The 24,738-nt window shown below is 41.0% G+C and overlaps 2 protein-coding genes across 2 annotated transcripts in view; one reads left to right on the top strand and one right to left on the bottom strand.

Moving 5' to 3' along the window:
* The window catches only part of LOC102782520 (butyrophilin-like protein 2), a 64,328-nt gene that overhangs the window by 25,681 nt on the left and 13,909 nt on the right, over positions 1 to 24,738 (top strand). The gene's annotated exons all lie outside the window — the stretch shown is intronic.
* On the bottom strand, positions 1,754 to 19,331 carry LOC102791006 (uncharacterized). The gene is made up of 12 exons (XM_087838469.1): positions 19,218 to 19,331; positions 17,472 to 17,603; positions 17,304 to 17,387; positions 15,782 to 16,020; positions 13,073 to 14,828; positions 9,319 to 9,492; positions 8,994 to 9,080; positions 8,619 to 8,792; positions 8,285 to 8,458; positions 6,972 to 7,145; positions 2,905 to 2,951; positions 1,754 to 2,758 (listed from the first exon to the last, which is right to left on the bottom strand). The coding sequence occupies exons 2-12, from the start codon at positions 17,558 to 17,560 to the stop codon at positions 2,217 to 2,219; spliced, it is 3,540 nt and encodes a 1,179-aa protein (XP_087694595.1). The 5' UTR covers positions 17,561 to 17,603; positions 19,218 to 19,331; the 3' UTR covers positions 1,754 to 2,216.

The raw sequence follows: 24,738 nt of genomic DNA, 5'->3' as shown, positions 1-24,738 counted from the left end.
AACAAACAAGAGAGCTGATCAGCTGATCATTGATCAGTTTCATGATTGAAGTAGAAACAGGAGAGAGAGGGGAGAGAATGAGAGAAGAAGAGGCAGCTGTGCAGCGTAAAGACAGAATAACTCCAGCTTTGTGCGTGATATTTTCTCTGAATACGAGACGTTTCTGTTTTTTACGGGACGGTTGGCAACTCTAATAATTAACCTTATGAATAAAATAAAGTTCAACATCATTAACATCACAGCACCCACCCAGCTGTATAGAAACTCCGTCATGCTAGCTAGTACACAGTACGGAAAAAGTCAGAATAACAAAAATAAACTCCACCTAAACTTGGTTTACATCTGACCCAGATAGACTGCAGGTCATAACTTCTTACCTGAAGTTCAGTTCACACTTGGACCGGCGGCCGCCTCGGGTCTCTCTTCCTTCTGCGTCCCCTTTCTCTGATCCACCTGCTGCCTCCACCACTTGCTAATGTTACTGGAAGCTCCGCGATAGCCACCACACGAAGTAACGAGTAACAACCCTATCTAAATCCCAGTAACGACTAACGCGTTCCTGATTTTGGCATAATAACTAGTTACTGTGCTCGTTACCACAATAATAACGTAGTTACTGTAACTGTTACTTAATAACGCGTTAGTCCCAGCACTGGCCACTACACATACAAAACCTTGTTTCCCACAAAACATTCCAAAAGGGAAACCTGAAAAACCTCTGAAGGATGCAACGCCACGACACACAACAACCACGTTAACCATTTAACCCATATATTCAAACTATCTGTCACCATATGCTGAGGTCTAGTATTATCCACTTATATCACAAGTCGGCGCCACTTGTTGCGTGAGCTCCTGTTGGCCCACACACAGTTTGTGAGATTTAACAATGAGGATTAACCTGTAACTTTTGACCATGTTATGGCCTATTGTAATAAGTCAAAACATCAGGTTAATCAAAGTTGGCCCTGCTGACGATGCACCTGGAACTCTCTTTTTCCTACTAAGTAGCTGGCCTTACACCTGTTATTACTTGAACTTCTAAATTCCTTTTGGCCATCCAACTCCAAGATGACCTAATGAAATGATGGATGACAAGGTGTGTGAAGAGTGCCCAGAAAGTTATGTAAGACAAGTGCCAAAAATGTGTAAATTCAACATGTTGGTTACAGTAAAACATTTAGTCAATAATTGTTATAATACTGACATTTGTAAAATTGGGAAAATACCTATAGTTTAAACTTAAACAACTAAAAGACAAGGAGTCAAAAGTTAAAAGCTTGCTAGAGGAGGGGTTACGGAATCTTGGAGAAGTAGGGTCAGAAATGTCCCCATCAGCTCTTTCTGTTGGGCTTAAGGCTCTAGACCCCAGTTTGTTTCGCTTGCTTTGACATGTTTTGCTGTTTATATGACTCAGTTTAATAAACTGTTTCAAGAATTGTACTCTTTTTCCAGACGACCTTTGAGCGATTTGATTTTAATTGGATCTAAAAGAACGAAAAAAGAAAAGAAAGGTGAATGCCCACATCATCAGGTGGTTAAGGTTATTTGGCTTATTGGCTTCAAAATTTTTGACACATAGTAAAAATTTAAAAACACTTCATGGCAACTGTGCTCATTAAACTGTCGTCATCCAGTTCATCTGCTCAACGGATGAGGGTAAAAAAAAAAAATAATCATCAATGAAGAGTTCAAGGAGTTTCTTAAAAACTGATTAAAAGCAGCTGTTTTTATAGAATGACAGAAACATGAGAGATGCTGAATGCCTTTAATAGTTTATACACTAAGTACTATTGGATGTCCACTTATTCAGCCATGATGGAAAAATCCAATTAAGAAAGAAATCAAACATTTGGATTCATTTTAATGAGCTCAGACTTGTTGATAACGCAGAGGAGCTGGTTGTGACCCGAGCTTCAGAGAAACATAACATACTTTCAGAGAAACATAACATACTAATATTCACTATGAAGCTTTGAGTGGAAAAAGACAGAAAAACAACATGTGGATCCTGGAATAATGGGAGCTTCCATCTTTAAAGGACTGAAGAGGAAGAAGTTCACAAGTAATCATTTAGAACAGTTTTAGACATCAACTGATTGAATCCATGAATCTGAAAATGTTTTTCTGAGTGAAAGAGACAGACATGTAGAGCCTGAACTATCTTTTCAACAGTCAGAGTGTTTCTGTAACAGGAGACACTCTTTACAACCCACTCAGCACAGGGACACTGAGGAATAATCGCCAAATGCAAATCCAGGATAGAGAGTTTCAGTGAATGTGGTGTTGAAGGTGTGGAGGTGGATCAGAGTGTCAGAGGAGACTCTGTAGAAGGACAGAGTGCCAGCAGGACAGTCCACATACACTGCTACTCTGTTAGAGACAGAGGAGGAGGAGGAGGAGGAGGAGGAGGAGATGGGTGTTTCTCTGTCATTATGACAGACAGAATGAGGACCAAAAGCTGAGCACCTCAGACTCCAGGAATGAGCATTGTATCCAAGCACACAGTCAATACCCTTTCCTTTCCTTATTATTCTTCTGTAACTCACTGATATATGAACCCATCTGCTCCACTCAACCTCCCAGTAACAGCGACCAGTTAGACCATTTTCACACAGCAGCTGTGGATGCCAATCAAATCTGTCTGGATGATCAGGATATGGAAAAGTCTCCCACACACGTGTCACCTTCGTGTCGTTGTCAGACAGTTTGAGCCATTTGTGTACTGTGTTTGTGTCGATTGTGAGTTGACAGGAATCTGATGGAGAGAACAAACACAATCCAGCTGCAGTTATTGATCCATCATCTGTTCATTGATTGACACTTTGATGATGACTCCTGACATCAGAGATGTGAATGAGTGATGTGACAGTTTGAAGATGGTTGAATTAAAAACACACTTACACTTCCTCAGACCTGGTGTCAACCATCGTTCTCCAGCAGGCTCCAACCTGAAAGGAGGAGAGGGGAGGGGGGGGGGGGGGGTGTCAGACCAGCACAGTCTTAGCATGCACACATGGGCATTACATGGCTCTCATACACATACTGTTACACACTAACAAAAGGAACAGTCCAACATTTTTACAAATACACTTCAATCTATACGTGGATCAAACTGCTGATGACTTGGACTGATCCTGGATCTGTCAGTACACCACTGTATTGAATGAAATATGACTGACAGGGTTCAAACACCTTTTTAGGGTTATATTCAAGCACTTTAAGCACCTTCAACGTCCATTTTTAAGGTTTTTCCAGCATCCACCCCCCAAAAAATACAAGAATGCCAGTTTCGATTTGCATTACCTCAGCAAGACCATGTGAAAATTAAAACAAATCATCCTAGGTGAACTGTTCCCCTTTTGTTAAAATGTAGAAAAATGCACCACACAAAAATAATGCAAAAGGAAAACGTTGCCTTATATAACACACATCCTGTTGAAAAAAAAACAAAAAAAAAAAACAAAACAAAAACTCATCAATATCTGGTGAAAAGGCTTTAATTTTTTTTGTTTTTTTAAAGCCAGTTCCCAATAAAAGTAACTGTAAGATGTTTAACTACATTGCTGTTTGTATTATTGCTCAAGTCCTAAATGATCCCTTTTAAAAGTGTCTGTGCTAATAACACAGTTTGTCCCATACTTCAGCTAGAATGGAAAAGACACAAAGCTGGAGTTATTCTGCGTCTTTGCTGCACAGCTGCCTCTTCTTCTCTCATTCTCTCCCCCTCCCGCTTTTGTTGCTCCATCAATCATGAAATTAATCAATGATCAGGTGATCGGCTTTTCTCTCTCTTTTTTTTTTTTTTTTTTTAAATTGCCCACTTTGCACCAGAAAGAGGAAACCAGCGGATGTTGCACGAAATAACAGCAGCACGTTTAAGCTTGATCAGCTGTTGTTAAAAGTTATTTAATATTAATTTCTAGTATCAGCTGATGTTTGCTGGAGCCACAGCTGTAAAGCTGCTGGTCATGATGGTTTGGATATGTGGTGAGAGGGAAACATGAAGATGAAACCAGGAGATGTCCTTACTGAATCATCAGAGCTGAACAGGTGATGGAGAAACAGGTTTACCTTTTAGGTGACATGAATGAGTTGAAGTTATGAACTGTTTCTGAGAGACAAATAACCCCAGGATCCTTTTCTAAGTAGCTGACAGCTGGTAACTGTGCAGGGGCGGGTCTAGTTTTGCCAGGGGGGCATGAAGGGCATTAACAGGGAGAGGGATTACTTTTCTTTCTTAAGCTACGTCCACATGTACACTGGTATTTTTGAAAAACAGAGTATTCCCGTTTTTGTTTTTCTTTTAATCCTGTTCACACGTAAAAACGAAGGAAAACGCTGCTAGGAATATGCCAAAGCAACAGGTGTCAATATATTCCTAACCGTATAGAAATGTTGGCCAATCCGAAGTCCAGAAGGCTGGGTGGGAAAGATTAAACAAAGATTTGGCGCCTGGCTCTCACCATGAAATAATTTTATCTGTCAACCTCACCCATCAAACTCAGGGGGCGGGGACATCAGCTGCTGATGAAGTGAGTTCGCCTATAAAGTGCTCTGTTGGGAAACAAGCTCCAGCAGCTCTGCGCTCGGGAAAAACTTTATTTACTTATCTTGTGCAGAAAAATGTGCTGACGTTGCGTAATATCGAGCACCGGCTGCCCAGTTAAACTGACTATCACCAGGTAACGTGGGCGTGTTTCTTGAATTAGCAGCAGGTGTTAAACAGCTGACAGGTGAGGAGGAGGATGCATGCAGGTAAACTGAGGGTCTGTTGAGCTGATCGCTGGTGTCGTGAGAAAAATGTCAGCTCATTCTTTATGTTACAGAAGCACAGAGACGATCGTTCGGTGAAAATGAGAATCTGCGAATGCAACATGTGGAACACGGAGAGTGGAATATGTAAACAAACCGGTTAACGTAACCCCTCGGTGCACTCTGAATGCTGACTGTTAGCAGAGCTACTGAAAGCTCTGAAAACATCTGAGCACAAACATGTTCTATGTTGACAACCTGACCAGACATGTGAAGATTACAGCGCGACATTCGAAGCTAAAACACTGTTAAAAGTGTAGTTGGTGACAGAAAAACTACACCACCAACATTGCTGCCTGTGATTTGAAATGCATTCTGGGATACCTGGCTGCCCCAAGTCTACACAAGCAATCGATTATCTAGGATCGACCTGTTTTGACTTACTTTGCACGGCAACCAATCAAATGTTAGAGAAGCTGCATGGGCAGCGTTAACCCCGCCCCCTGCGTTTGATGGGTGAGGTTGACAGATAAAATTAATTCAAGATGAGAGCCAGGCGCCAGGACTGCCAAAATGAAATAAATAAATATATCATTAAATAATTAATTAAATGTGTCAATAATTAATTAAAATGTGAAATACATAAATAATTAATTAAATGTGTCAATAATTAATTACATGTGTCATAACTATTTATTTAATTAATTAATTCCAATTCTAATTAATTATTGCCACATTTAATTAATTATTTAATGGTGTATTTAATTAATTCATTATGGCAGTCCTGGCGTTCCATATGTGGAGGGACAGTAACTGTGTGTATATGTAAGCATTTAAACACTGCAGAGAGTAACAGTAACAGTATTTTGTGCAAGTCCGCCATTGTAGAAATTCATTTCACCAAGACACAGTGTGACGTCAAAAAAGGCGGACACCTTTGACGCTGTGTTTTCTTTTCCTCGTCCACACGTGAATGCAAAAACTGAGTTTTCGAAAATATCAACCCTGGCAGGCGTTTTTAAAAATCTCAGATTTTAGTGACCGAAAACTCTGTTCACGTTTGGACGAAAGGTGCAAACACATAGAAAAATTTGCGTTTTCAAAAATACATGTGTACATACATACCCGGGTACATGTGGAAATAGCCTTATTGTCATTTAAAATATCTAGCTTTTAAAAAAATTTATCTGAAATTTACAAACTATTAATACATTTATACCATCAAGACAGTGCACATCATTGTCACAACAGTGTTTGTTTTCATTCAAAGGCTTTATAATTTTTCCTATATTGGCGGGTCGGTCTCTAGTCAAAATGCCCGGGCCAATTTTTTGTCCCAGTCCAGCCCTGTATGCAGCTCATCTGCAGTCTGGTGTTACCCACATCTTCCTATTCCAAAGGCAGAATTTCTGAGTTCTGAGTACAATCAAAGCACCACGACTGCAGTTTTCGTGTTGGATGTAAAAAGCGCACATGACGCTGTGACGTAGGCTAGAATTATGGCGGCGGTCAATGACGGTCCAGGCGTGGGATTTCTCTCGTGGAAATATGCACATTATTTTTTCCTTTCTATTGGTAGGTGGCACAATGCACTTGAGGCATGTAAGCAAGCTACAAGACTGGCAATCTTGCTGGGTAAGCGCTTCGGGTGCCTGGAAAAGCGCTATATAAATGCAATCCCTCATCATCATTATTATTATCCAGTTACAGAAGCAACACATTAACAAGAGAATTCTGAATAAAACCAAAGTTACTTTCCCTAGTAAGTAGTAACTGAGTTACATTACTAGTTACTTCTATCAAAAGTAATTAAGTTACTAATTTAAAGTAACTTACCCAACACTGCCAACCACTGATCAAAGACCATGTATCAATGGTCGTGGGTTAGCTCTGAGAACAATTAATATTTGCATATTAATGATCATGAAACTGACCTCACAGCCCATTTTTCACCAGTGGTTCTAGTTTCCGTCAATGCGTAAATGTACTATTTATAATACTGAGAAAACCTGCAGTCAGCTGAGACTGAAGAAGTCACTTGGATGAGTGACAAACTGTTTCTCCCACTGAAAACACCACGTCCAGATGAATGTAATCATATTTGGGGGATTTCCTTGCCTGGATGATTGAGCATGCATCAAGAAAAATAGGAAGTGATTGAAGGACACAAGAAATGTTTCCAGCTCTTCCTCCTTTATCAGGCATTCTCTCCATACCTGAGAGTGTCCAGTCTCCAACGTGGATCCTTTTGTCCAGCCGACAACAGCTCCATTCCTGAGTGTCCTGGATGATTGTAGCTCAGGTCCAGCTCTCTCAGATGGGAGGGGTTGGAGTTCAGAGCTGAGACCAGAAAAGTACAGCCTTCCTCTGTGATTAGACAGCCTGACAGACTGCAGACACACAAAATAACAATCAATCTGTGAACAACAATTTTATGGATGGCTGATACAACAACATCCATTTCCATCCATTATATTTAAAATGACTTTATTTATAAGATAAGCTAAGTGGAGAGGAGAAAAAAAAAGTTAAGGATATGCGGTAGTGACATATAAAAGCATCAGCAGTAAAAAAAAAAATCTGCGCCTGTAGCAGCATAACTAAGGGATGGTTCAGGGTCAACTGATCCAGCTCTAACTATACGTTTTATCAAAAAGGAAAGTTTGAAACTGATCTTAAAAGTAGAGAGGATGTCTGTCTCCTGAACTCAAACTGGGAGCTGGTACCACAGCAAGTTGTCCTACTGTGAGAGAGACTTCAACACGCGTATGGGTAAAGACAATGAGACTTGGATGGGTGTGATTTTGAGGAACAGCCTAAAGAGAGGGGCTGAGGTGTTAACTGATCACCACCTGGTAGGCTGTTGGATCAGATGGCGGGGAAGGATGCTGCACAGGCCTGGCACACCTAAACCTATAGTGATCTTGCCCTAAGAACACTTGGCAGAGGCCCCGGTCTGCAAGCTCTTTAACCCCCACCTGTAGCTGAGCTTCTGAGGGCGAATGGGGACATTGAGGATGATGCTCAACACCTCCATTGCCAAAGCTGCTGCACTGAGCTGTGGCCACAATCCTTAATTTTTATCTACAAGGGCCTGATATCAATTTATGACATCATACTGCCACTGTTCTATCAAAATTTTAAATGAATGTCCATATGTGGATTTTATTTTTCTCAGAAACAAAAATTAGGTACAAAAAAACAAACAAACAAAAAAAAAAATTATCTGGTAATTCTTTGTTTTTACATTCATCAGGTCCCAATCTCCCAAATAGCAAAGAGAAATTAAAAATGCATGCCATGACAGAGTTCGGGTGTTAGGAGATTAATCCCCCCACCTGCCCAACCAGAAACCTTTCTACCGGGTGCACTGCACTGATTCATGTTTATAGGCTACCACAGTGGTTCTCAAACTTTTCACAGTGAGTACCACCTCATGGCTCTTGAAGTATCACCCTTATGGTGCTTTTTGTGCAAAGATATAAATCACATTTTAAACGATTCTCTGTGGAAAGATTTGAATCCTGACCTGAGAGTTTCAAGGTTACATTGTGGACTCTGCAGTGCAGCAGACAAAAGCTTCACACCCAAATCCTGCAGGTTATTGTTACTCAGGTTTAGCTCTTTCAGACTTGAGGACTGGGAGCTGAGAACTAGGGACAGAGCTTCACAACTTCCCTCTGACAGGAAACATCTACTCAGTCTGAAAAAATATGGAGAACACAACAACTGTGTTAAAGTGTAATCGTAGTGAAGTGAGAAGTTATGAAATGATACAACACATAGATGACGTTTATTGAATTAGCTACAATTATTGGTTATTTTTGGCAACTGATAAAAATAAGTAATATTGTTGATTTTACCTGAGTGTTTCCAGTGTACACTGTGAAGCCATTATTCCTACAGACCGAAGATTCATTCCTGAATCCCACAGCTCAGAATTATTCAGGTCCAGCTCTCTCAGACTAGAGGATTGGGAGCTGAGAACTGAGGACAGAGCTTCACAGCTTCCCTCGGAGAACTTACAACCCATTAGCCTATTTAAAAAAAACAAAAACAAAACAAACAAACAAACAAACAAAAAAAACCACAAGAAAACAAACACTAGTGTTAAAGTGTTGTCAGCATGGCGTTATTGCCAATATTCAATCCTGTTTTTTTAAGATGCAACAATGATTGGATAAACTTTAATCAACTTATTGATTAATTCTGAAAAATAAAATGTTACTTGATCTGACCTCAGAGTAATCAGCTTGCAGTTTAGATTCTGCAGTCCAGCAGAAAGAGTTTCAGAGCTGCTCTCCGAGAGGTTACTGAAACTCAGTCTGAAAATTATAACATGAACAATGAAACACTTGTTTTACTAATAAACTACTACATTTAGCAATGTGTTTTAAAATAATCTTTAATGCCTGGGATTAAAAAGGTTAGAAATGTGACAGTTTAACTTAGAGATAATGAGAAATACTAATAAACACGTATGAGTGGCATTTTTAACTGTTTTATTTGTCAGCTGAACAAGGGAGAAAAAAAAAAACAAAACAAAAAGCTGAATATACTGACCTTAGAGTATTCAGTTTACAACATGAACTCCCCAAAGCTGCAGACAGAAGCTTTACACCTGAATCGTCCAAGCTGTTGATCCTAAGGTCCAGCTCTCTCAGACTAGAGGACTTGTAGCTGAGTACTGAAGTCAGAGCTACACAGCCTGCCTCTGACAGCTCACAGACACTCAGCCTACAAAATAAAGAAGCATGAAATCTGTGTCATTTGTTAAACAGAGAAGGAGGAAAAATAAATAAATACACCCCCCCCCCACCCCCGCGCACACACACACACACACACTGCAGGGACACTACAAGTCATGGTTAACTAAAAGTTTCAAAATGTAAGCTGAAGGGAAGGAACAAAACATAGCACGGAAACCATAGAAACAACCAAAAAATGCAAAAGTAACCGTAAACAATAAATGTTACTGAGCAGCACACTATATGCATAATATGTTTAGAGGCATCAGCCAACCAAGATGTGTGTGTGTTTCTGGGATTACTTGTTCGTACATCCTACATCATACATACACCTGTGTCTGAGAGCACTTGTATTCATGTAAATGTCTTAGATTGGGTGTGGCGAGGAACAGCCCTGCCACATAGGACATGAAGCAGGCATGGAGGAGACTCTGGCACCAGAGAGCCAGAGGCCCTTCCTCCGCAGAGCTCGAGAACCCAAGGAGGACCACAATCACACCACCCACCTAGAAAAGTCACCCAGCAGCACAAGTCACAGGCGGCCGCAGAGACGAGCCCGCAGGCTCCACTGGCAGCTGGCCAGGCCAGAGCAGACTGAGCCCTGGGCCAAGAGAACCGAGGACCCTCCACACCCCAGAATAGGGAACCCCGTTCCCCGAAACCCACTAATGGCATGGTGTCGAGGCCCGGGCCCATCTAAATTGGGTACCCTGTGCATGCACTCACCCACCCACAACCTGGCAACACACCAGCCAGGACCCAAGCCCCCCAGAAGTCCAAGTCCCCAAGCCCACCCAGGACTCACCAAGGAACCGCACAGCTACCAGGCATAGGACTGACATAGGAGCCTGAAAGGATCTTATTTTGGTATACCGTATTTTTGCGTCTATAAAGCCTTAGATTTTCTTTGAAAAGTGTGGCGCGCCCTATAGTGCAGTGCGCCCTGTGTGTGTTGTAAGGAGGACGCAGTAGAGAACACCATGAGAACGCTAAAGGGTGAAGTGTGGGCGTTGATTGTATATACCGGTACAATCGCACATACTTGTATAAAAGAACAGCTATGTGCGTTATGCAGAACATCGTTGTTTTAACAACCCTAAAAATGGAGAAAAGAGACACGAGACACGCTTATGAAGCACAGTTTAAACTGAAGGCCATCAGCTACGCGGAGGAATATGGAAATCGAGCAGCCGCGAGAGAATTTAAGAATAATGAATCGATGGTTCGCAAGTGGAGGAAGCTGGAAAACAAGCTCCGACAGGTCAAGATAACGCAGCTGAGTTTCCGCGGACATAAGGCGAGGTGGCCCGAGTTAGAGGAAAGACTCGAGCAGTGGATCATCGAGCAAAGAACGAGTGGGAGAAGCATTTCGACAGTCACCATTCGACTAAAAGCAGTTTCGCTAGCAGAAGAAATGAAAATTGAACATTTCCAAGGAGCTCCGTCTTGGTGCTTTCGTTTCATGAAACGGTGCCATTTTTCACCCGGACCAGGACTATGGTAGCGCAGCAACTTCCAGCGGATTATAATGAAAAGCTGGCCATCTTCCTTTCCTACTGCAGAAAACACATCGCCGACAAACACATCCAGCCCAGCCACATCACTAACATGGACGAGGTGCCGCTCACTTTCGACATCCCGGTGAGTCACACTGTGGAGAAGAAGGGGACCAGCACGGTAGCGATACGCACAATGGGGCACGAAAAGTCTTCTTTTACTGTTGTGCTTGGCTGCCATGCTAATGGACAGAAACTGTGGTGATTTTTAAGAGAAAGACTTTGCCTAAATAGAAGTTTACAGCAGGAATCATCATTAAGGCAAATGAAAAGGGCTGGATGGATGAGGAAATTATGAAAGAGTGGCTGAGGGAGGTGTATGTAAGGAGACCAGGTGGTGTTTTCCACCACCTGGTCACCATCGCTGTTGATCTGTGACTCTATGCATCTCACAGCCGATGTGAAAAAACAAGTGAAGCAAATGAACTGTGAGCTTGCTGTCATTCCGGGAGGCCTGACAAAGGAACTCTACCCGCTGGACATCGGTGTGAACCGGCCATTCAAAGTAAGGCTGCGAGCGGCATGGGAGTGATGGATGACCAATGGAGACCACAGTTTCACTAAGAATGGAAGGCAGCGCCGGGCGAGTTACGCCACAATTTGCGAATGGATTGTAGATGCTTGGGCTAACATGTCTGCTGGCACTGTTGTTTGAGCTTTCGCAAAAGCTGGCATCATTTCCGAGGAGCCGCACGGCATGGAAAGTGACTCTGACGGTGAAGAAAGTGAACCTGGAATGTTCGATGGAGATTTAGCGCAGCTGTTCAATTCAGACACAGAGGATGAGGACTTCGATGGGTTTGATTGATGACGATTACCAGTAATAAAAAATTGAGTAACAAACTCAGTTTTGCTCCCGCTTTATTTTTAAATATGCATACATGTATGTGCACTATAACCAGGTGTGCCTTATGTGTGTGTTAAATACAGTAATGGCACACATAACTGAGACTGCGCCTTTTAGTACGGTGCGTCTTGTGGTTGTGAAAATACGGTAATGGATACTGGATGTGCTTGATGTTGCCAGCTGAACTGGATATAATGCACCAGATCAGGTTGAAGAGAAATAATAATGTTCCACCAAGAACACTTCTTGTGAAATTTCTCAACCCAGTCTTGACTAGGTGGTGATGGAGGTGATACTGTGCAAAGGAGGTAACACCTCGAATCTGATGAAACACCTGGCGACGCATAGCGGGTTTTTTTTAAAGCCGCGAAATACACCGTATTTGACAGCTTGCTGCAAGACCTCACAACAAGCACATCTACTGAGGGTGTGGTGCCTGTTATCAGACCCAGAGTTAGCAACATCCCCCAAGAAACTGAAGAGGAGAGTCCTGGCCCCTAGCCCTGCCATTGTAGCAGAAATGGCAACGGATGATGATGCAGCAGCAGCCGTTCTTCTCTGGGCGAGTAGCTTAATATTGTTCGTGTTTAATTTATGTTGAGTAGGCTAACCACGTTATTACATTAATGCATGTAAGGTGAACTAGCAAACACTGTCGTAGTTACATGCGGCTTTCTTCTTGTTTGATGGCAGATACTCCCTTCATGTTATATCAACAGAAAAGGCTAACTTGGTTATCATTTTGCAGAAAAATAGAGACTGCTAAAAATAAAAACGTAAGAGGTTTTTGCACAAAGTTTGTGTTCTCCATTCTTTAAGCACCGGTTCAAGCACCGTTTAAGAACCGGCACAGTTTCAAAAGTACTGGTTTGGCACCGGTATTGGATAAAACCTAAACGATACCCATTCCTAGTAATAGGACACTGGATTAGTCCATGAGTTTTTGGTATAAAGTAAACCATTTTGGATGGTACTTTGGTAAGTGTTACACCGACAGACGTCTCAGAAATGCTGATACTGTCTGTTGCTTTGAATTTTTAAGAGAATCATATACTTGATTTAGTGCTGATGATCATTGCACTTTAAAGTTGTGGGGTTTTTTTGTTGTTGTTTTTTTTTTAGAATAAATATTTAGAAAATAAAAGCCTGATCACAAATTTCCTTACAAAGCTTTGTTGGAGACTTTGATCACTGGCAGCAGCCCCACAAGAGCCCCTTCTGAAGCAGAGTATTTCTTCAGGTCAAACACATCCAGATCTTCTTCTGATGACAGTAACATGAAAACCAGAGCTGACCAATGAGCAGGAGACACTTCATCTGTGGAGAGACTTCCTGATCTCAGGGACTGTTGGACCTGCTCCACTAGAGAATTATCAGTCAGTTCATTCAGACAGTGGAACAGATTGATGCTTTTCTCTGCAGACAGATTCTCATTGAGTTTCTTCTTGATGTACTGGATTGTTTCCTGATTGGTCTGTGAGCAACTTCCTGTCTGTGTCAGCAGGCCTCGTAGGAGAGTCTGATTGGTCTGTAGTGAAAGACCAAGGAGGAAGCGCAGGAATAAGTCCAGGTGTCCATTTGGACTCCTTAAAGCCTTATCCACAGCACTCTGGTAGACATGTTGTTTTTTCATCAGATTGACTTCAGAGTTGATGAAGGTCAGATGGACATGAAGAGCAGCCAGAAACTCCTGAACACTCAGATGGATGAAGCAGAACACCTTGTCCTGGTACAGTCCTCTCTCCTCTTTAAAGATCTGTGTGAACACTCCTGAGTACACTGAGGCTGCTCTGATATCGATGCCACACTCTGTCAGGTCTGATTCATAGAAGATCAGGTTTCCTTTCTGCAGCTGATCAAAAGCCAGTTTTCCCAGAGACTCAATCATCTTCCTGCTCTCTGGACTCCAGTGTGGATCTGTCTCAGCTCCTCCATCATACTTGACCTTCTTCACTTTGGCCTGAACCACCAGGAAGTGGATGTACATCTCAGTCAGGGTCTTGGGCAGCTGTCCTCCCTCTCTGGTTTTCAGCTCATCCTCCAGAACTGTAGCAGTGATCCAGCAGAAGACTGGGATGTGGCACATGATGTGGAGGCTTCGTGATGTCTTGATGTGGGAGATGATCCTGCTGGTCTGCCTCTTATTTCTGAATCTCTTCCTGAAGTACTCCTCCTTCTGTGGGTCAGTGAACCCTTTGACCTCTGTCACCATGCCAACACAGACAGGAGGGATCTGATTGGCTGCTGCAGGTCGTGTGGTTATCCAGAGGTGAGCAGACGGAAGCAGTTTCCCCCTGATGAGGTTTATCAGCAGCACATCCACTGAGGTGGACTCTCTAGGGTCAGTTATGATTGTAGTTTTGTGGAAGTCCAGAGGAAGTCGACACTCATCCAGACCATCAAAGATGAACACAACCTGGAAGTCTTCAAACCTGGAGATTCCTGCTTCTTTGGTTTCAGTAAAGAAGTGATGAACAAGTTCCACCAAGCTGAACTTTTCCTCTTTCAGCACATTCAGCTCTCTGAAAGTGAATGGAAACATGAACTGGATGTCCTGGTTGGCTTTGTCTTCAGCCCAGTCCAGGGTGTATTTCTGTGTTAAGACTGTTTTCCCAATGCCAGACACTCCCTTTGTCAGCACTGTTCTGATTGGTTCATCTCTTCCAGGTGAGGCTTTAAAGATGTCTTCTTGTCTGATTGTTGTTTCTGGTCTGTCTGGTTTCATGGATGCTGTTTCAATCTGTCTGACCTCATGTTCATCATTGACCTCTGCAGTCCCTCCCTCTGTGATGTAGAGCTCTGTGTAGATCTGATTCAGAAGGGTTGGGTTTCCTGCTTTAGCGATCCACTCAAACACATGCTGGAACTTCTTCTTCAGATTAGACTTGAATTTAAGATGACGATGACACTTTTGAAGAGCCTCTGAATTAAAAACAGCAAGAAGGATGATTAGTCTATTATGGTTTTTACAGTGTCAACCATTATTTATATAATCATGCATTTCCATCTTCATAACTTTTGTTAAAATCTCAGGAGATATTTGGGTAATTTGACTACAAATCAAATTGGACCTTTCATTGAACCATCTTCAATTAGCATGAAAATTACATGTTATAAAGTTTGGAAACATACAATTCTAGATATAGAAAATACTTAAAAATATTTTTATTGAACAAGGTCATTCATTTATATTAACATCCATGAAGATGCTAAAAATGACAGCCTAAACACACCATTTAATTAGTTAATAGACTGAATTGACTTCTCTCAGTGTGTAAAAGAACCCTCACAGATTTAGCTTTAACATATGGAATAGAAACTGAACATCTAACAGTGTTTACTGAAAACACTCTTGTCTGATCATTCCCTTATAACAAAGCCTAATACAATAACGGATTAAACAGCAGTGGAGAGTAGATTTCATCTGCACCTTAAAGCGGGATGAAATCGAATAAGCCAGAGATGAAACAGCGTGTCAGAAATTTAGAAGATCATAATTCAGCCTGGAAAAATAGTTTGTTGCTTTATAAGAAAGCCCTCCGCAAAGCCAGAACATCTTACTATTCGTCACTGATTGAAGAAAATAAGAACAACCCCAGGTTTCTCTTCAGCACTGTAGCCAGGCTGACAAAAGTCAGAGCTCTATTGAGCCAACCATCCCTTTAACATTAACTAATAATGACTTCATGAACTTCTTCACAAATAAAATTTTTATCATTAGAGAAAAAATTACCAATAATCATCCCACAGATGTAATATTATCTACAGCTACTCTTAGTACCATTGATATTCATTTAGACTAAAACAGCCTCAGTTTAATACATATCACAAAATTAATTGTGATAATGTTGTATCTGCATACTGCGTAGTCTGACCTTCATTCATCCTCTTTAAAATCGAGCTTGCCACCTCCATCTCATTGCCCGCATACGTCTGCAGCACCAGTGTAACTGTTTTCAGTCTGTCTGCATTTTCCAGCTGGCGCTTAAAGACTTTGGGGAAGTCATCTCCAGGGTCATTCTGCAGGTAAAACTGGAAATGTTTCAGCTCCTCATCTCCCAGATTGTTCAACTTTTCAAGCAGCTGCACTTTCACTGCCTTCTCTGTCTTTGGCCTGTAAAACATGTGGACATGATTCATAGTCAGTAAGTCTCATCACATGTCGAATATACTTATTTAGGACATTAAACAGCAGAATAGATCTTTGGACTGGATTATAAGGACTGAGGTTTTTTTAAACCGTTCATTTTACTTCTAGATTTTTGTGGTATTTTAGTAAACGCATGAGGAGATAAGGCTTGTTTGTGTAACAACTTGCTTATTAAATTATAAATGATTTAACAAAGAGACTAATTTTTATTATAGGAAAACAATATTAGTTCAAGAAAGTTACTCTACTGCAAGAGGCAAAAAGTAAGATACAAATATCAGTAACAAGGATTAATTTACAAAACATGAAATATAGATTCAGCAGTACTACATCTTGGCAATGACATCTACTAGGCATGTATATGTAGGGCTGCTCAATTATGGCAAAAATGATAATCATGATTATTTTCACTGAAATTGAGATCTCGATTATTTGACGATATTTATTTAACAATAACAATGTATTGAATAATGACTTTAAAGATTGTCAAAAACAATATAAAATAGTGCAAATACTGATAACAGTGCAAATGTTTGCAATATAAGAAATAAATGAAAAATGTAAACATCTATGTTTAGTGAACTTTGCAGTGTTGCTCTGTGGTGCAGCTACGACACTGTAGCAAAGTTTACACACTGTGTCTACTTGATCCACGTCTGACTCTGAACCCATAATGTTTCCACACCACTGAAGTGTTTTTACCTCTTTTCAACCAACGGCAGTCACTCTCCTCTCCAAATAACTTCTGCTTAGCTTTCCGAGTTCGGGTTGGGGACCGCTGCTCTTAATTGTTGTGACACGTGTTCGAAATACAGAGAGGTGCGCTCGTTTTGCCACACGGAGCAGCGCGAGAGTAAAGCACGAGGGAGGGGCTAATAATTGGCTCAGTCATTTTTAATGATCGTTGAAAGCCCAGATCGTAATTGAGATTAAAATTCGATTAATTGAGCAGCCCTATGTATATGTCACTTAATGTAACTTAATATAACTTTAGCCTTGACACTGCTGTTGATATACACATTTAAGGAAAATTAAGAACACTGAGCAGCTGGAGTCCTGCAGACACTCAGCCTCTTCACACCTCCTACAACATCCATTCTTTACATGATGCATTTGTGGAAACACTCCAACACACACCGCTTCACATATAAACATAGAAATGTGTGTGAAAAAGATGTGAGCTGACATTAAACATGGAGGATTTATTCACAAACACTGAGACAAAACAACATTTAGACACACATTACCTCTTTGCAGGAGGACAGATGTTTTCTATAAACTCATCATCCATGTCCTTTGACTCGTCACTGAGTGGAGGTCCAGGCTGGTTCCTGTGAATAATGATGGAGCAGTGATGTGAGTGCTGAGCTGTGACATGGAGAAGAGTCATGGACAGTTAGAGATGGTCATCTCACCTCTGAGCTTTGGTCTGGCTCTCATGTTCCCCACACAGAGTGGTTTTAGAGGGAGGGACTCCCTCCTCTCTGTCCTCACACTGATCCATGCTGCTCAATTCACATCAGCTCACACACAGTTTCTACCTTCACCTGCAGAGGAAACACAAATCATTCATGTGCACATCAACTGAGAGCTTTTGATGTGTTGGACTAACATCCACACCTTCTGGGACACAGCTTTCATCAGTTCACTACAAAAAGTGTCACAGAGAGCCGGGGTTAGCCTCCAAATCCTCCATTCCTGTAGTCCTACAAAGCAGCAGGTCAAACATGGCTGTAGAAATGGCAGCGAGCAGCTTTATTTCAGTAACAATGCCCAGGACCAAGCTGACAGTTCATATTCTAACTGCTAGCTGCTCTGCTAGCTAAACTAAGTATCAGTTAACCTTGTGTGGTGTTCGTATTTTTTGTTACTCAGCCAGTGTTCATGGGTCTGGTGGACCCGCTAAAGTTTTGGCTTTCCAAATTAACACCATCAAACAATTTTATGTTAAATTACTCAACAATGTTTACTTCATCCCACTTACAAGCCATATGAACAACAAACATGGTTATTTTTTTCCCTTTACCTTTGTTAGATCACATTTATGAATTAATGTGCTTCTCGTTTTTGTTTTTATAAAATGTTATAAAAAATAAAATCTGTTATAATCAAGTGGAGTGGAAAGACAACACATTTCTTGGGCAAGAAGATCATTCAAGTTCTCCATTATTCTTTTTTTTTTTTAACATCCATATTTCTTCATTTGTTGTCTGGTGGGCTTGTTCTGGTCCTGGCTTCTCATGGGGTACTCATCTTCATTTGTTACTAAATGGCGCTCAACCTCATCCGCTTCTTCAAAGTCACTGTCAGACTGAATTTTTAAAAATGTGATCCTCATATTCTGAAACTTCTTCCCCGACATCATCATCAGAAGCTCCCCCGTCTTCCAAAATCAATAAGGCCCTTGCAGCAGATAATATTTTGGCCATCTTGATCAGCTGTGATGAGGAACCACACTGGCAAAGTCTTATATACAGTATTATGCCCCTAATTTGCAGGTGGGACAGGGTATAAGAACAGAAAATTTGGATCCCTCAAAAAAAGAGGGTAAAATGTGTGAGATGTAAGAGCAGACGGTGTTGATAGTTGAATTTTCAATAATATGGCAACTTTGTGCGGAGCAGGAGGGGAAGAAAATACTATCAGCAGCACAAGAAAGGAGGAAGACAGCGTGTGGGAACACAGGACCTACGCTTTCAACACTTTTATTAGACCTGGGTCCAGTGGACCCGAACACCTTGTATGTAATCTAAATGCGTGGGGGAGGTACAGTATGCAGTCACTGAAAATTTTTTCGGATTTATGTTCTTCACAGAAAATAAGCCAAAGCCAATGAATTTCAGGTTGAAAAAATATTAACTGTTTAATTTTTCTTTTGAAAAAAACTGAGAACGGGTCTCAAAGACCCGAACACGGGTTAATCTGCCAGCAGTTACCGTGGAACAGCGGCCGAATTCCGTGTCTGATTCCTGGATCACAAACAGTAACAGGAAATAGCGGACACACTCGGCCGAGTTACAACGGGCTGACTGTTTATGAAACGACGGTTTTGTTCCGAAAATAAAAACATAGTTTGTTGTTTAAATAAATCAAACATGATCTGAACTAATAGTAAAGTTCATATAGACAAACTGTTAAAGGAGGAAACGAAGCAAACTTACAGTTTCTTCGCACAGAGACACGAACAACAAGCTCCACTCCACTCCACCTGAACACTAAAAGCTAGCGTTAGCTTGCTGAAAGCTTAAAGCTCCGCGCGTATGCTTCAGAATCACTGCTTCAGTGTGATTTGTTTGGCCAGAGTCACGTGATCAGTGAAGTCAGAAGAATTATTTAAAACTTAACTGTTTCGGTACCTGATTTAATGGTTCGTAAGGAAATGATTAAGTGATGGCCAAATGAAGCTTTCTGAAGCTCATTATTCGAAGCTGTTCAACATAATCTTCTTCTCTGATGACATCAGATTCTCCAAAATATGAAGAAGAGGTATCTGTATAACCTTGAGACCAGTTTTCCCGTGCTTCACTCGTGTAGCCTACATTAGTTTGAAGAAGAAAAACTTCCACGGGACTGCGATGTGAAAAGATATAACAAAAATGTATTCCACAGCTTGCAAATCTTCTTACAGGAGTAATGAGGTTGAACTTATCCTCAACACAAAAACCTTGCTCTGTTCTCCCTGGTTGCAGCGTCCCTCCCACATTGCATGCACTCATTTGCATAAATCCATGTAAAGTATTATTTGGTCAGCTTTTTCAGCCTTAACATTTTTCTGATATTCCCTGGACTCTTTGAGGAGTGTGACATGCATGGATGATGAAGTATGAAGAGAGCCTGAATATTAGTTTAATGACATTCCCTGTTTAATTTTCAAATTGTTGAGCTCATTCAAGGGTGAAATTTCCCATGCGTGGGACTAATAAAGGTTATCTTATCTTAAGCTATCCAGGGATTTATTTCTGTTTCTCTTTCCTTGATTTTCTTTTTGGATTTTATCCATGTGTGTTCCTGGACATATCCTGATGTTTCATTCAGATTTTCAGGAATTTTCTCCTCCTTTCTTGATCTATTTGTTTTCTGTAAAAACTGCCAAGTTATCTCCGTTCCTCCTGGCGAATGAGTTTTGACAAATAGTAAATAAGTTAGGCTGATCCCTCATTTACAAGGGGTCACTGCAGCAGTTAGCTCTTATGATAGATGATGAATGAATAAATGGCCAAAGCATTAAAAAAGGCAACAACAAAAAAATAAAAAAAATCCCAGAATTATTATATATGTTGTCGCTTGAATCACCTACCATTCTTACATGCAGCATGTCAGTAATTAGCTGTTAAACATTTTAAATGTACATACTAAAACACAGTTTTAAATCTTTGTCTTTACACTCAGTACAGTCACCCATTATTTTAATGAGTCCTCTGTCATTTCTGCACTCGCATCTAAAACTGCATACACTCACATGAGACACGGACCTTCACAATAAAACCGGAAACAAGAAATAATTCACAAGGACGCTGAGTTGACGCTGAACTAAACCTGAACTAAACACGAGACACAAAACATAAGAACTAAATCCTTAACCAGAATAAACTGAAGCAGACTAAATAATCATCATCATCATCAAAGCCCGACAAGAGATCAAAAATATAGCCCAAAATACAAAATCAAACCAAAACATAAGAAACTCAAATGACCCAGAACCGTGACAGATTTCTCTTTAAGTTTTCCTGTTACTAAATGTGATTCACTTTTTTCCCTTTTCTCTGGTGAAAATGTATTCATGTCAAACCATTTCTTTAAAACTTTCAGTTCCTTTTCCACTGCACTCAGAAGCTTTCCCAGACTTTAACGCTGCAATTTAAAGCAGTGTCATCAGCCAATAAAGTGAATTTGAACAATTTAGACACATTGTGCATCATTTATGTACAACACAAAGAGTTTAGGGCCCAGCTCTGTACAAGCTGATGTCAGTCCGCCATATCTTGCAAGCTATTTCCACAATAATCTGGGCTCTATCATATCAAATGCTTTTGTAAAGTCACAGCCCAGATAGCTTGAATTGATGTTGATTTTTCATTTGATCATTTAAGCTCAGTAGAGTTGACCAGAGATTGCAGTAGGAGGTCCTGCACTGCACTCTGATCTGTATCGGGTAGGAATTTAGTTATTAATTATTTGAAGGTCAAAGTATGCATGATATCTCTGAAACTAGCTTGAACAGAAAAATACCAAGACAATACCAACTCTGAACAAAGAAAACATTTTCATATCATACATTCATGTCTTTCTGTTATAAAGCTACAAGGGTGCTTTTGTTAGCCCTGCAGTTGGCTCTGTGGCTGCTGTATGCAGCCTCAAAATGTCTACAAATGTGTGCGATATGATGCAGAAACGTAAAGTTGCCTCTACAAATGTGTACAGTGAGTGTGTTACACTCGTTGTACACACCTGCTTCAATTTATACACATGTGAAAGAATACCTGAAACTGAATGATCACATGTAATGCCCACATGACTTTCTGCCTCTGTGACTTTAATGATGAAGAATGTGTTTCCTACCTGGAACTTATACTGGTGTCATGGTCGGACGGTCCTTCCCGGGGGCGACCTGCCTGTGTGTGTGTGTGTGTGTTTCTCTCTCTCTCTCCTCCTCCCCTACCCAGTGGCTGACACACCTGCACCTAATCTGCCACCCAGCTGTCTCTGATCATCCTTCGTTGTGGGCTGAGGTATTTAACTGTGGATCCAGATGGTAGTCGACGCTGGATTGTACTGGAAGCTTGGAAGAAAGGACACAGAGCTGGAGGTTGATGAGAAGGAGCCCGCGGGGTTAAGCTGTTGGAGGAGAACACACACAGGGATGTCACTTTGGGAACTCACCTGCACACCACTGGGAGTTTGGAGAAGATCACCGTTGGACTTTGCACTTCGCTTTATGTTTTGAAACTGTTTTTTGGGCACTGTAAATAAACGCACTGTGTACTTTGCACCCAGAGCTCCGCGACTGAGTCTGCATTTTTCCATTATCCGTGACACTGGATATAATGTTTTCCTCTTTTTATTAACATTGTGCTTTTTTTTTTTCATTTGAGATCAGTACAATCCAAACATAAAAAGTAAGATACTCATGTCTTCAAATTATTGTTAGTTTTTAGCCAGTTTTGTGTGATGTTGTATATTACTGTGACTTATGGCAAAATAAGCAATATTACCATTTTTGCTTGTTTTTTTGTTTTTTTTTACTTTTAGAACAAATCCCTTATATAATTACAGACTCTGAGGATGAGCATGTTTTCTTAACCTGTAGTTCTGCCTTACTGTTTTTAAGTCTAAACTCCTGGAAAGTCAGCATATAGCATATAGCTATCAAAGTCTTCCTTCCTACTCCCTCCCTGACAACTCTCAGCCTCATTATGGTCTCTGTGCTCTCTACCCGCCTACAACCTTACTGCAGTCTCTTTCTCTCTCTTGTCTGTGCAACTCTCAGCCTTTTGCTGTGTCCCTGCTCTGTCAGCCAAAAGCAGCCCCAAGCTTTGACGTAGCCCAGGGGTCTCAAACTCCAGTCCTCGAGGGTCGGTGTCCTGCAAATTTTCCATGTGACCCTTTTGCAACACACCTAAATACAATTAGTAGGTCATTAGTAAGACTATAGAACTTGACTGCATGCTGAGGTGGCCATTCAGCCTTTTGATTCATGTTACAGCAGCTCATGAGTGAGTGAATGAACATGATGCAATAAAAGTACTTTAAGAAGTACATTTTTCCAAACACATTTACTTAAATTTACTTGATTAGGGTTAGGGGTTGCCACTTCAGTTCCAGTGTGACATACATGTGACACACATACCTGTGACAGACTGGCATGCTGTACAGATTATACCCTGCCTCTCGCCCCATGGTAGCTGGGATAGGTTTCAGTGCCTCCATGACTGTAACAGGGATGAATGGAGGAGAATTGATTATTGATGAACACATTTCCTAAGGTGATTCATATTTTCTATAAAAGCACTTAATGTTTGGTAACCCCAGTTTCATTTATCCAGTATATCCACCATCTCTCTTCTGCACTGTCTCTCTCTTCTGTTCAAGTAGTCTCAGCCTTGAATATGTTGCAGGACACTCGGACATGTTGCTGTCAGAAGATACTAAATTGTAATGGAAAAGCAGTCCGAGTCGAGTCGTGGCGAGGCTGGAGATGGTCCTCAGGAACAGACACCAGAACAGAGCTGCCAGGAAAGGTTATCCACAGAAGATTGGAAGTTGAAGACTGTTAGACGATCATGAACCATCAAAAAAGAGGAAGAAAGTCAGTGTTATCAAAATTAAACCAAACAAAACAGGTAAGACAGGCAGATGGCGAGCAAGGGTTCCATCTTCTGTGTTTATCCTGATGTTCATGAACGCTGTCCCTGTCAAATAAATCCAGATACAAAGATCAGATCTACTGAGCATCATCAGCGTGTCAGCTGCTAACTGCATCTTCAAATAAATAAATGTGTCTGATCAGCGGTGATAAGAGGAGAGACGCTGAGCGAGTGAAAGTTTAAAAACTGACTGAAAAAATTCTTCTTGGCTTCATTTTTTCTTTCAGTCTTAAAAAATCTTCAATTTCATGATTTTGGGTAAATATGAGACATTTGAAGACCTTCGTTTATTTGAATTTCAGAGTTTTTAATGAGCCACAGCAGCCCTGAATAAAAACTTGAATTACTTACTGAGCTGCTGCAGTTTCCTGCTGTGTCCACTGGGTGTCAGTAAAGCTGCAGGTGTCTCACCTGTGAGTTCAGTAGTGGGGGAAACAGTCCAATTGGTACCTCCTTCTCCAAAACTTTAGTGTAAGATTTACACTTCCTTGATCCTCCTGGTTCCTTTTCTTGGTTCCCTGTTTTCGATCACCTACAAATCACCTATAGGTGACATCCCGAGGACCCCAGAGTTGGTCACCTTTGCCTTTTTCCACAGCCTGATAGAGGAGAATCTGATATTTGCTGTTATTAATATACAAAGTGGAGATTATCTGGGTTTTTTTCTTCTGTGGAACAGTTTGGCTGAGCCTCCCGTCTGTCCAAGCTGCAGCTTTTCATCATTTGTCATTTTGACAGAAATTGCCCATATCGAAATACGTATATAGGAATACATTTAACGAGCAGATCAATCTGCTCTTTAATTCGGTGTCTCCTCCTGTGGATGGACTCAAACACCACCATGTGAATTCCATCAGGAATGTCTTGATGCACGCTCAATCATCCAGATAAGTAAATCCCCAAAAGTTGATTCTGTTCATCCGGTCGTAGCGTTTTCAGTGAGAGAAATGTTTCGTCACTCATCCAAGTGACTTCTTCAGTCTGAAACTAGCACCACTGAAGGAACAATGGGCTGGGAGGTCAGTTCCTTGATCATTAATATGCAAATTCTCATGACCATTGATCAGAACAGACACACAACACCTCTTTGTGTGTCTGTAGTAAAGAGGCAGGAAGTGAAGATCGCAGGAAATCTGGAGGACTCTTCTGTGGATCTGAATGACCCTGTTGTGAAAGCAGACCTGCTGACAAGTTCCCACACTCCACCTTCACACTCACATCTTTAATATAAATATCCATTTCTGGATTTGACATGACAAGAAAAGCATTGTAGTGACAACATGGATTTCCACATCTTCTAATAATTGCTGCTGTCTGA

This window comes from Neolamprologus brichardi, chromosome 3 (genome assembly GCF_056152115.1).
Source record: "Neolamprologus brichardi isolate AB-2024 chromosome 3, ASM5615211v1, whole genome shotgun sequence".
Taxonomy (NCBI): domain Eukaryota; kingdom Metazoa; phylum Chordata; class Actinopteri; order Cichliformes; family Cichlidae; genus Neolamprologus; species Neolamprologus brichardi.
The sequence above is the reverse complement of the archived record's forward strand: the minus strand, read 5'-3'. Positions and strand labels throughout refer to the sequence as shown.

Bases quoted from the DNA above. Each gene is read 5' to 3' on its own strand.
- LOC102791006 (XM_087838469.1), bottom strand. From the start codon at position 17,560: ATGGATCAGTGTGAGGACAGAGAGGAGGGAGTCCCTCCCTCTAAAACC. The intron at 8,793-8,993 runs GTCAGATCAAGT...TTTTTTAAATAG, and splicing joins TGCAAGCTGATTACTCTGAG to GCTAATGGGTTGTAAGTTCT. The intron at 7,146-8,284 runs GTCAGGATTCAA...GTGTGTCTGCAG, and splicing joins TGTAACCTTGAAACTCTCAG to TCTGTCAGGCTGTCTAATCA.